This window comes from Passer montanus, unplaced genomic scaffold (assembly GCF_014805655.1).
Source record: "Passer montanus isolate IOZ18808 unplaced genomic scaffold, ASM1480565v1 scaffold161, whole genome shotgun sequence".
NCBI classification, from domain to species: Eukaryota; Metazoa; Chordata; class Aves; order Passeriformes; family Passeridae; genus Passer; species Passer montanus.
Window position 1 is genome coordinate 110,575 of NW_024363272.1, and position 11,709 is coordinate 122,283.

General features: G+C 64.7%; 2 protein-coding genes across 3 annotated transcripts; one reads left to right on the forward strand and one right to left on the reverse strand.

Moving 5' to 3' along the window:
• Positions 1–15: 15 nt before the first annotated feature.
• NEMP1 (nuclear envelope integral membrane protein 1) lies at positions 16–7,221 on the reverse strand. The gene is made up of 10 exons (XM_039703183.1): positions 6,900–7,221; positions 6,329–6,450; positions 4,258–4,468; positions 3,964–4,036; positions 3,769–3,862; positions 3,532–3,646; positions 3,158–3,383; positions 1,937–2,110; positions 1,138–1,352; positions 16–733 (listed from the first exon to the last, which is right to left on the reverse strand). The coding sequence occupies exons 1-9, from the start codon at positions 6,988–6,990 to the stop codon at positions 1,139–1,141; spliced, it is 1,320 nt and encodes a 439-aa protein (XP_039559117.1). The 5' UTR covers positions 6,991–7,221; the 3' UTR covers positions 16–733; position 1,138.
• A 1,385-nt stretch (positions 7,222–8,606) lies between these two features.
• NAB2 (NGFI-A binding protein 2) lies at positions 8,607–11,703 on the forward strand. 2 transcript variants are annotated; one of them, XM_039703181.1, is made up of 6 exons: positions 8,609–9,940; positions 10,141–10,274; positions 10,734–10,785; positions 10,941–11,073; positions 11,159–11,359; positions 11,473–11,703. In XM_039703181.1, exons 1-6 carry the CDS (start codon positions 9,146–9,148, stop codon positions 11,565–11,567), a joined length of 1,410 nt encoding a protein of 469 aa, XP_039559115.1. In that variant the 5' UTR covers positions 8,609–9,145; the 3' UTR covers positions 11,568–11,703. The 2 variants fall into 2 exon arrangements, with proteins under 2 accessions (XP_039559116.1, XP_039559115.1); XM_039703182.1 differs by lacking the exon at positions 11,159–11,359 and having other exon boundaries at positions 8,607–9,940.
• Positions 11,704–11,709: the final 6 nt, after the last annotated feature.

Below are 11,709 nucleotides of genomic sequence, written 5' to 3' on the forward strand. Positions count from 1 at the left end.
ATGAGGCTCAGGACCTAAAAAATACATCTTTATTAAAAATATAATCAGTCATCCACCACGCTGAGGCGCGGGGGATGAAGTAACAGAGTCTGCTCACACCTGAGCAGGGAGGAAAGCACAGCAAGGGCTGGGGAAGCACACCTGGGACAGGGACAAATTTGGCAGTGGGACAAACTGATGGCAGAAGCTCCAGGTGAGGCAGGGGCTGGGCTGGGCATCCCCAGAGCACTGAGGAGGCGAGGGCAGCGTTATTGCTTAGGAAGTTGCATAGATTGGGGTGTCCCCTCCAGCTCTGGGCTTTGGCAGAGCTCCCCAGTTCCCCACTGCAACATCAGTGGGGTCACCCTCAATCCCTGCCCACACCCCCTGGGAGAGGGTGAACATCAGGAGAATGGCAGTGAGGCAGGGAGGAAGCACATCCACACTCATCCTCAGCTCTGGCACGGGGAGAGGGGGCTGAGCACGGCCTCCACCCCAACACCACATCCAGGGGCAGCCAGCAGACCCTGAGGCTCCACAGCTCCACTGAGGAGTTTTTGGTATCCACACGGGATTGAAGCCAAGGCAGAGGTGTGGCCCGACCAGCTGGAGCCCTGAGACACGTTTGTAGCAGGAGGAGGAGGAGGAGCAGGTCACTGGCAGCTCCCTCACCACGGCTCCAGGCAGGTGCTGAGCACGCAGGTACCAGCGGGACAGGTCCAAAGTTCCTCTGGTGTGTGTCACCCTCAGGCACCTGCAGATGGAGGGGAAGGTCCATCCCCACCCCAGGCTGTCCAGTGCCCAGAGAGGGGAAAGAGGCTCCTGTCTGCAGTGGGGGATGGAGCCAGATAAGCAGCCAGGTTTGGGAGGGGGTCCCTGCCCCGGGGGTGCCACCCTGGGAGCTCACAAACACCCACTGCAAAAGTTGGGCTGGGTCCAGGTTGCATCCTGGTGACTTCCCAGCCTGAGGGGGATTCCCATGTGTCCCACCCCCCTCAAAACCCAAAGCTGTGCTGACAACACCTCAGGTAGGAGCTGCAGGGAGGTGAGACCCCTTTTCTCCCTGTCAGAGGGGGTCCATCCCCACCAGGACCATCCCCACCCTGCCCAGAGCAGCCCAGCACTGGTTCTGCTCCTTGGCCAGTCAGGGCAGCTGACCTCACTGGACATCCACATGGTTGTGGGGCAGGGAATCACTCTTGTGATTCCCACCAGAGGAGTCACTGATGTTTTCCTCCTCTTCATCATCATCATCATCATCCTCCTCGAAGAGCTGCTCGTCAATGAAGAGACTTTCCAGGCCGAACTCCCGCTCGTGGGCTGACACCTCGTTGGGGGTGACGTGGGAAGCACCACCCACAAAATCAGCAAACCTGCGAGAAACCACGGAGCAGCACCTTGGGCAGGTGTGTCCAGTGCCTCTGGAGAGGCCCTGACACACACAGGTCAAGAATTTTGCTGCTGGGACCTGGTGTTATCCATCCTTTCCCCCTTTTCCACCCCCTGGTGTTATCCATCCTTTCACCCCTTGGTGTTATCCATCCTTTTCCATCCCCTGGTGTTATCCATCCTTTCCGCCCCCTGGTGTTATCCATCCTTTCCCCCTTTTCACCCCCCTGGTGTTATCCATCTTTTTCCCCTTTCAAACCCCTTCAGTTATCCATCCTTTTCCCCCTTTCCACCCCCTGGTGTTATCCATCCTTTCCACCCCCTGGTGTTATCCATCTTTTCCCCCTTTCCACCCCCTGGTGTTATCCATCCTTTCCCCCTTTCCATCCCCTGGTGTTATCCATCCTTTCCCCCTTTTCACCCCCTGGTGTTATCCATCCTTTCCATCCCCTGGTGTTATCCATCCTTTCCCCTCACACACCACAGATCTGTGTCTCTTGTCTCTAAGGACAGAGGTGACAGCACAGAGGGACACAGGGTGGCCACCCTGAGCTGTCAGGGATGTTACCTTTTGGGAGACTGGATGCGGGACACCGTGGTCCAGGCAGAGAATTCGGGGCTCTGGCAGAAGCTCCGCAGCTCTGCCAGGGCCTTGCGGGTCTCCACCTCGCCCTGGAGCTGAAATTCCTCCTCTGTCAGCAGCCGAGGAGGGGTTGGGCCCAGCTTGGAGCTCTGCACCCTCCTGCCAGGGGGGAAACAGCAATTAATGACTGCCTGGATGGGGTGGGACCAGCTCCTGGGGCAGGACCCCAGGGCAGGATCCCTGGGGCAGGAACTCTCAGGAAAGAACCCGTGGGGCAGGACCATCCTCCAGGGCAGGATCCCTGGAGCAGGAACTCCAAGGACAGAACCAGCTCCTGAGGCAGGATCACCTCCCAGGGCAAGAAGCCTTGGGCAGGACCAATTCGTGGCACACAAATTTCTGGGACAGAACCAGCTCCTGAGACAGGAATTCCTGGGAAAGACCAAGCTCCCAGGACAGAACCATGTCCTGGGGCAGGAATCCCTGGCGAAGAACCAGCTCCTGGAACATGAATCCCTGGGGCAGAACCAGATTCTGAGGCTGGAGCAGCTTCAGGAACACAAATCTCTGGGGCAGAACCAGCAAGGAATTCCTGGGACAGACCAAGCTCCCAGGACAGAACCAGCTCCTGAGGCTGGACCAGCTCCTGGCACACAAATCTCTGGGGCAGAACCAGCTGGGGCAGAACCAGAAAGGAATTTGTGGGACAGACCAAGTTCCCAGGACAGAACCAGCTCCTGAGGCTGGACCAGCTCCTGGAACACAAATTTCTGGGGCAGAACCAGAAAGGAATTCCTGGAACAGATCAAGTTCCCAGGACAGAACCAGCTCCTGAGGCTGGACCAGCTCCTGGAACACAAATTTCTGGGGCAGAACCAGAAAGGAATTCCTGGAACAGATCAAGTTCCCAGGACAGAACCAGCTCCTGAGGCTGGACCAGCTTCAGGTACAGGAATCCCTGGGGCATCCCAAGCTCCCAGCTCCTGATCCAGCTGGCAGTGAACAAAGTGGAACACACCCCTCTAGCCTCTGCTCCTTGCTCCCAAGGACCCTCTCCTGCACCAATCCCACGAGAAAGGGCACAGTTCCCCACCCCACTGCCAAACCCCAGTGAAAACAACCCTGCTGTGTGCCACAGGCTCCATCCAGCAGCTCACCCTGACCCAGCTGGGAGCAGTGGGCACGCTGCAGCCCCACAGGCCTCACCTGTAGGCAGCAAATGCCCACTGCAAGGGGTAATCCAGGTTCTTGGTGCAGACAGCAGCGAGCACCAGGCCCAGGGCGATGGGGTGGATCTGGATGCCTGAGTACATCAGCAGCAGCCCCAGCAGCTGCAGGGCCCAGGACAGGAGGTTGATGCTGCGCTCGTTCTCCAAGGGGCCGTACCTGTAGCACACAGCAAAGCTCAGGAGGCCCACGAGGAGCAGGTAACCTGTGGGAGAGCACAGAGATTGGGGGCTCTGTGAGGATGAGGAGGAACCTGACAGCACCAGCAGGGACAGGGAGGCTCAGCTTTGCTGCACAGCTCTGCCAGGAGATGTTCACCTGGTGAACAGGTGAGTCTCAGAGCTCCCACCTACCTAACAGGTACTGCCAGTAGGACTTGCAGATCTCCTGCAGGTTCTTGAAGATCAGCTGAAGCAGGTACAGGGAAAAGGACCAACCTCCAACCAGCAGGAAGTACACAGGGCTTTTCTAGGGGAGCACAGAGGGGTTGCAGGTGGGCTGTGGATACCTCCCCCACGTGCTGAGGTGCTCTGTACCAAACCCAGGACAGGGCTATGAGGTTTCTGACCCCCTCAAAATGTGACACCTACCTTGGGCATGACCTTGGACATCATGTAGACGAGGACAAGCAGCGAGGCCAACAAGCCCACGCTGATCCCAGCTGAGTAGTAGAAGATTTGGCTCCTGCAATGACCACGCAGGGAATCAATCACAGCAGGTGTTTTATGGGTACCTGTGCACAAACAGCCCCACCCAGGAGCCCCCAGGGAAAGGAGGGGGCTCACCTGCTCAGTGTGTCCCCACAGAAGAACAACAGCAGGCCCAGGAAGAAAACAAGGAACAGCTTAGGGTCAAAACCTGGAAAAAAAAAATCATCCCAGTGGAGAGGGGCACGGCAGGAAGCTCCCACCTGCCACAGGGTGACAGGACAGAGATTGGGCCTCCAAGTGCCCCAAATTCCTTCTGCACACCAAATTCCCTTCCTGAGGAAGGAACAGCTCCTTGGATCATGAGCTGCCCTGTCCTGCTGTCCCCTGGGTAGCCCCGGGCCCCCTTTCCCCAGCGGGGAGGGGACGTACGTCGGAGGAGGACCACGGAGTAGGTGGTGCCAGGCTCCAGCAGCTCGACCTTGAGGCAGGTTTTGTTGCTGTAGAGATCCACATCGATGCTGGTGTCGTTGAGCTTGCCCCTCAGGAAGGAGAAGAGCACGTTCCACACGCTGAACTTCTCCAGCTCCTCCTCGCTGTCCACCTGGGTGACGCGGATCATGCGGCTGCTGGTGACGCGGATCTGCGGGGAGAGGGGGACAGGGGGGCTGAGAAATGGAAAAGAGACTGGGCTCCTGCCCCAGGAGCTGGTCCTGCCCCTGGGCTCTTGCCCCAGGAGCTGGTCCTGCCCCAGGGATTCATGTTCCTGAAGCTAGTCCAGCCTCAGAACTTGGTTCTGTCCTGGGATTCATGTTCCTGAAGGTGGTCCTGCCCAGGAGCTGGTTCTGTCCCAGGGATTCCTGTCTTAGCAGCTGGTTCTGCCCCAGAAATTTGTGTACCAGCACCTGGTCCAGCCTCAGGAGCTGGTTCTGTCCTAGGAGCTTGTTCTGCCCCATGAATTCCTGTATTAGCAACTGGTTCTGCCCCCAGAGATTTGTGTGCCAGGAGCTGCAGTTCTGTCCTGGGATTCATGTTCCTGGAGCTGGTCCTGCCCCAGGAGCTGGTCCTGCCCTTGGGCTCCTGCCCCAGGAGCTGGTCCTGCCCCTGGGCTCCTGCCCCAGGAGCTGGTCCTGCCCCTGGGCTCCTGCCCCAGGAGCTGGTCCTGCCCCTGGGCTCCTGCCCCAGGAGCTGGTCCTGCCCCTGGGCTCCTGCCCCAGGAGCTGGTCCTGTCCTGGGATTCATGTTCCTGAAGCTGGTCCAGCCTCAGAACTTGGTTCTGTCCTGGGATTCATGTTCCTGAAGGTGGTCCTGCCCAGGAGCTGGTTCTGTCCCAGGGATTCCTGTCTTAGCAGCTGGTTCTGCCCCAGAAATTTGTGTACCAGCACCTGGTCCAGCCTCAGGAGCTGGTTCTGTCCTAGGAGCTTGTTCTGCCCCATGAATTCCTGTATTAGCAACTGGTTCTGCCCCCAGAGATTTGTGTGCCAGGAGCTGCAGTTCTGTCCTGGGATTCATGTTCCTGGAGCTGGTCCTGCCCCAGGAGCTGGTTCTGCCCCAGGAGCTGGTTCTGCCTTGAGAGGTTGGTCTGTCCCAGGAATTCCTGTCTTAGGAGCTGGTTCTGCCCCAGGAATTCCTGTCTTAGGAGCTGGTTCTGCCCCAGGAATTCCTGTCTTAGGAGCTGGTTCTGCCCCAGGGATTCATGTTCCTGAAGCTGGTCCAGCCTCAGAACCTGGTTCTGCCCCAGAGATTTGCGTTCCAGGAGCTGGTCCAATCTCAGGAGCTGGTTCTGCCTCAGGAATTCCCGCCCCAGAAGGTGGTTCTGCCCCAGAGATTTGTGTTCCTGAAGCTGGTCCTACCCCAGGACCTGATTCTGCCCTCGGAGCTTGGTTTGTCCCAGGAATTCCTGTCTTAGGAGCTGGTTCTTCCCCAGGAATTCCTGCCTCAGGAGCTGGTTCTGCCCCAGGGATTTGTGTTCAGGGGTGCCCTCATCACTCCCCACACTCCCTGCAAGGTGCCTGTGCTCAGCTGGGGTTGGGCTCTCTCTGCAGGCAGCACTGACAGAACCAGAGCACACAGCCTCACGCTGCACCAGGGGAAATTCAGGTTGGACATCAGGGAAAAGCTTTTACTGAAAGAGTGACAAAGCTCTGGAATGTCTGCCCGGGGAGGTGGTGCAGTCACCATCCCCGGGTGTGTTTAACCAAGCCTGGGTGTGCCTCTGGGGGCCAGGGTTGAGTGGAGCTGTTTGGGCTGGGCTTGATGATCTGAAAGTTCTCTTCCAACCCAGTGACTCTGTGAATGGATGGATGATGGATGAATGAATGGATGGATGGATGATGGATGGATGGATGGATGGATGGATGGAGGGATGATGGATGGATGGATGGATGATGGATGATGGATGGATGATGGATGGATGATGGATGGATGATGGATGATGGATGATGGATGGATGGATGGAAGGGCTGGAGCAGGGAGGATCTGCCTCCTCCTCCTCCCCTCTCACCTGTGTCCTGGTCCACACGTCGTTCCACCGCGGCGGGCGCGTGTTGCTGTAGCAGAACCGCTGTGATTCCCCGTGCTGGGAGTCGTGCCCGTCCAGCAGCGGGATCACGGCATCCTTGGGGCCTGGCAGGAGCACAGGGAGAGTTCAGTCCCTGCCGCCCTCGGCTTCCCCCGCCCAGCCCTCCCCTCCCCTCCGCCGCATCCCCCGCGGGTTTTCCGCTGTTTTCCCTGGAGTTCACCCTCCGGTTCTTTTCCGGGATAACCCCACGTGGCTCCACTCCCAGCTCCAAACCCTCCGCGACACAAACCGTGCCCCGGCACGCACCGAGCCCCCCGAGGTGAAGCGGCTCCCGGAGGCACCGGGGCATCGGCACAGCGGGACACGAAACCCCGCTGCCGCACCGGCCCCCTGAGCGTGCAGACCCCGCAAAGCGCTCAGAGGGCTCCCTGCGGGTGCGGCGGGCACCGGGCAGATCGCCGAGGCCCGCCGGTCCCGTTGTGCCGCCATGCTGCCCCGGGGGCTGCCGCCGCGCCGCTCCCCGCCCGGCCAGGGACGCCGCTGCCCCGCTCACCTGCAGCTTGCAGGAGCAGGAAGGGCAGGAACAGCAAGAGCAGCACGGGCAGTGCCGGGAGCCGCCGCCGCCGCCCCGGAGCCGGTTTCATCCCTCCCGCCGCCGCTGCGCCGGCCGCTTCCGCTTCCGCCGCCCGGCCCGGCCGCCGAGGAGCACTCACAGCCAATAGGAGACGCGCTCGCCGGGTTTTGTCGTTGATTGACAGCTAATTTAACCTATCAAAACGCAGCTCTGCTGCTGCCGCGTTGATTGACAGTATTTTTAGCCTATCAGCAATGCGCGTGCAGGAAGCAGCTATGCTCCCGCCCTCGGTTACCACGGTGACCAACATGCCCGCCATTTACGCCACAGCCACGCCCCTCCCTGGTAACGGCTCTGACAGACACGCCCCTCAACCAATCAAAACGCAGGCGCCACAAGCCACGCCCTCCACCTTCATTTATACCCCTTGTGATTGACAACCTCCTCCGCCTATCAGGGCGCGGCCTGGCGTTGTTTGTGTGAATGGGTCACGCGTGGGGGGCGCGCAGGTCCCGCCCCTCGCTGGCCCGGCCCCGCCCACGTGGCGGCCGGACCGGCGATCCCGGGTCCCACCGGCACCACCGAGCCCGGGTCCCACCGAACCGGCGATCCCGGGTCCCACCGAGCCCGGGCTCCGGGTCCCGCCGGTCCCACCGGCCCCGCGGCGCGGAGGGCATCCCGCACCCCACGGCCCGGCTCGGCTCGGCTCGGCCCGCCCGTGCCGCACCCCGGGAAGGGGGTGCCGCTCTCCGCCTGGATCCCCCCCGCTCCCCGCTCCCCACCGAGGGGCGGCGGCCGCCCGTGGGCGGGCAGCGGGAGCGGGCTCGGGCGGCCCCCCCGCTCCCCCTCCGCGGGCCGTGGGCGGCGGAGCGGGGAAGCGGCGGGGCCGTGGGCGGAGGATGTGCGTCAGCCGGGGGCAGCGCCGGGGCTGGGAACGGCCCCGCCGCGCCGGACAGCTTGGTCGTGGAGAAAATCGAGGGGGGGGGTCGTGAACGGGGGGGGTGAACCGGGAGGGTTGGGGCAGGACCCCCGCCATGGGCAGCGCGCCCGTGCGGGATGCCCCGGTTGCTCCGCCGGTTGCTCCGCCGGGATGTGCCCCGGACACCCGGGCAGCATCGCGCGGGGGCGGCTCTGGCCCCACGCCAGGCGCCGGCCGCGGTATAAATAGCACCGAGCCACGCAGGGCCGCACCGGGGCCGTGACACCCCGCCCGTCCCTCCCGGTGCTGCGGGTGGGGGGGCTCCAGCATCCCCCCAGGCCACAGCTCCGTCCGCTCCCGTTGCCGCTGCTGCCCGCGGAGCCCACCGACGGCAGCGTGTGCGTGCCGGTGACACCGAGCGCCAGCCCCTCGGTAGCACCGGGGGGGCACTGCCGGGACAGCGGTCCCGGTACCCGGAGCATCCCCGCGCCCGCTCGCGCTGTCACCGGGACCGGCGATGCTGCGAGCGCTGCCGGGATTCGCGGCGTCCACGCCAACACCGAGCCCCGCGTCCCCTTCGGGGGCTCCTGCCTCTCCCACGGACCCCCCCCCCGGTGCCACGCGTGTCCCTGCCGGGGCTGCGGGACCCCCGGGGCTGCGGGACCCCCGGTGCCGCCGTGCGGGGCGCCGCTCCGGTGCCGGTTTGGGGGGGGGGGGGGGGGGGGGGAGGGGGGGGGGGTGGGAAGGAGGGGGGGGGTTGGGGGCACAGGGTGGGCTCGGGGCGCTGCAGGGCACCGGGCAGGGGCGGGGACGCTGGGGGAGGATGGCCCTGGTGGGACCGGGGTGGGGATGGGGGCACCGAGCGGGGCGGGGTCACCAGGGGAGGATGGCCCTGGTGGCATCCACAGGGGACCGCAGGGCAGGGCAGGGCAGGGGGGATGTTGGTCGTGGTGGGATCGGCACTGGCACATCACCCCGGGGATGGGGGGCTGGGGGAAGCCCCCAGATGTATGTCGTGCCCCATGTGAGGACCTGGCATGGGGTGGGGCACAGCCCGAGGTAGGGGCTGGGGTGAGGGTGACCCCACTCGTGTCTGTGCCATGTCCAGGGGCTGTGGCTGCGGGGACCGTCCCAGTTTGGAGCACATGGGTGCCCCGTGGGGTTTAGGGACACTGGAGCACCCATACACAGGAATGCTCCCTCTGCCCTGTACCCCCAAGGCCTAAGGGTGGGGAGAGGCTTTCTCCCGCATGTCCGTCCATCCCGGTGGTGAGTCCGTCTGTCCTCTGTCCACCGCAGGCTCGCCATGGCCCTGCCCCGCACGCTGGGGGAGCTGCAGCTGTACCGGGTGCTGCAACGCGCCAACCTGCTGGGCTACTACGAGACCTTCATCCAGCAAGGGGGGGACGACGTGCAGCAGCTCTGCGAGGCGGGCGAGGAGGAGTTCCTGGAGATCATGGCGCTGGTGGGCATGGCCACCAAGCCCCTCCACGTCCGCCGCCTCCAGAAGGCCCTGCGCGAGTGGGCCTCCAACCCGGGGCTCTTCAGCCAGCCCGTCTCGGCCGTCCCGGTCAGCAGCATCCCGCTCTTCAAGCTCTCCGAGGCCGGCGGGCGCAAGGCGCTCAGCAACGGGCACGCCAGCCCCGGCGAGGCCGCGGGCAAGGGGGGTGGCAGCGCCGGGACGCCCCCAGCCCGCAGCCCCACGGAGCCAGGGGAGAAGCTGTCGCCGTCAGCGGCTCCGCCGTGGCCGGGGAGGAGCACCCCCGAGTCGGAGGGCGGAGGGGATGAGGAGCCGGGGGGTCCCCCCTTCTCCCCGGGCGGGAGCAGCGGGGAGCAGGCGGTGGGCACGGAGCTGGAGCCGGAGTTGGCACGGACGGTGGTGGAGAGCGTGGAGAGGCTGCTGCAGAGCTGCCCCCGGGGCGGCGAGGCCGAGCTGAGGGCGCTGATGAAGCTCAACAAGAAGCTGGCCAAGGCTGTGGGGCACATCTTCCAGCTGGAGGACGGTGACCGGCAGAAGGAGGAGGAGATCCGCCGGCACAGCGCGATCTACGGCCGCGGCGAGGCCCGGCGCCGCGAGGGCAAGCAGCTCACCCTGCACGAGGTGAGCTCCGTGCTTGCAGTTCCTGGCTGGGACGGGGACTGGGGTGGCTCTGGGGGTGTGGTGAGTGGGTGGGAATCGAGGTCTCCTCCCACGCGGGTGGCATCTGCCAGCGTGGAGCCTCAGCTGAGGGTTGTGTGGGCGCTGCTGTCCCGTGGGTGCTGCCGTCCCTGTCCCCGCTCACGCATCATCTCTGCCCCCAGCTCATCATCAACGAGGCGGCCGCCCAGTTCTGCCTGCGGGACAACTCGCTGCTGCTGCGGCGCGTCGAGCTCTTCTCGCTGTCGCGGCAGGTGGCACGGGAGAGCACCTACCTGTCCTCGCTCAAGGTCGCCAGGTGAGCCCAGACCTGGAAAATCCCCCCCTTGTAGGCCTGGGGGGGCCTGGGTGTCACCCCCGGGAGATGCAGCATGATCCGGCTCTTCTGGATGGGGCCAGGACCCTGCGGCCCCCAGTTCCCCTTTGCCAGCGTGGGTGGATTCTGCCCGACCTCGGAGCGTGGGACGTGGGGAGGATGGGAATGACAGGGATGCCAGGCGTGGGAAGGGATGCCAGGCAGCAAAGGGATGCCGTTGGGGATGCCCTATCTCTTGCCTCCATCCCCAAAGTCCCCTGCCCACCGTGCCAGGGCTGCCTTTTCCCTTTGCTCTCCAGCTGCTTCCCTCTTTTTCTGCCCCCAATTCCATCCGTGCCAGAGCCCCAGCTCCTGGCATTGCCCTGCCCGGTGGCTCTGCCCACAGCGTGGGGCCTTGCTGTGGCCACCCCCACGCCTGACACAGCCCCTTCCCACCCCCAGGGCCCATCCCGAGGATGGCGGTGCCGTCGTGGCCAAGCGGCTCAAGCAGGAGGTGGGTGCAGGTGCAGGGGCAGCGTGTGCAGGTGTGCACACCTGCGAGCGTGGGCGCGACGTGCCCGGGGCTGCCCGTGCCAGCCTGGGGTGACGGCCGGGGGCGTTGTGGGGTGGGTGGTGCAGGGGCCCTGCTCACCTGAGTGCTCCTGGCAGGCGGGAGAGCAGAGCCGCCCGGAGCTCCTGGCGCTGCCGGTGGGGCTGGAGCCCCCCGGGGCCGGGTACCGAGCCAGCTTGGAGGAGGACACGGGCAGCCTCTCCGGGGAGAGCCTCGACGGCCACTTGCAGGGTGAGTAGGGGTCTGTCCCCTTCTGGAGAGCTGGTGGTGGCCGGTCCCCTGCTCCTCGCGCTGATTGTCGCCCCTCTCTCGGCAGCGGCGGGGGCCTGTCCCCGGCTGACCCCTCCGCCCGGTGCGGCCCCGGACGTGCCCCTCGGCCTGGCGCCCCACGGGCTCTGGAGCCGCCACATCCTCCAGCAGACGCTGATGGACGAGGGGCTGCGCCTGGCCCGGCTGGTGTCGCACGAGCGCGTGGGGCGGCTCAGCCCCTGCCTGCCGGGGAAGCCCCCGGGACCAGGTGAGCCCCCCTCGGGGCTGGGGGGGCTTTGCCGCGGGCAGGGGTCGGGGCGGCACCGCTGCTTTGCTGCTGTGGAATCGCGTCCTGACGCCGTCTCCGTGTTCTCCCCGCAGAGTTCGAGGATGGGCTGGCGGAACGGGGTCCTGCGGCCCCCCCAGACCCCCCTCGGGGTACAATCAAAGTGGAGCAGGAGACCAGCAGGCAGTGAGGCCCCCGTAGCCCCCCCGCCACCATTAACGAAGCAATAACGTGCTGGGGGACGGGTGCGGCGGCGCTCCGGGCCCGGGGAGCTTGGGGATTGGGGCGGGGTGGGGGTCTCAACCACAGCCCCCCCCCGCCCCCCCCGGCCC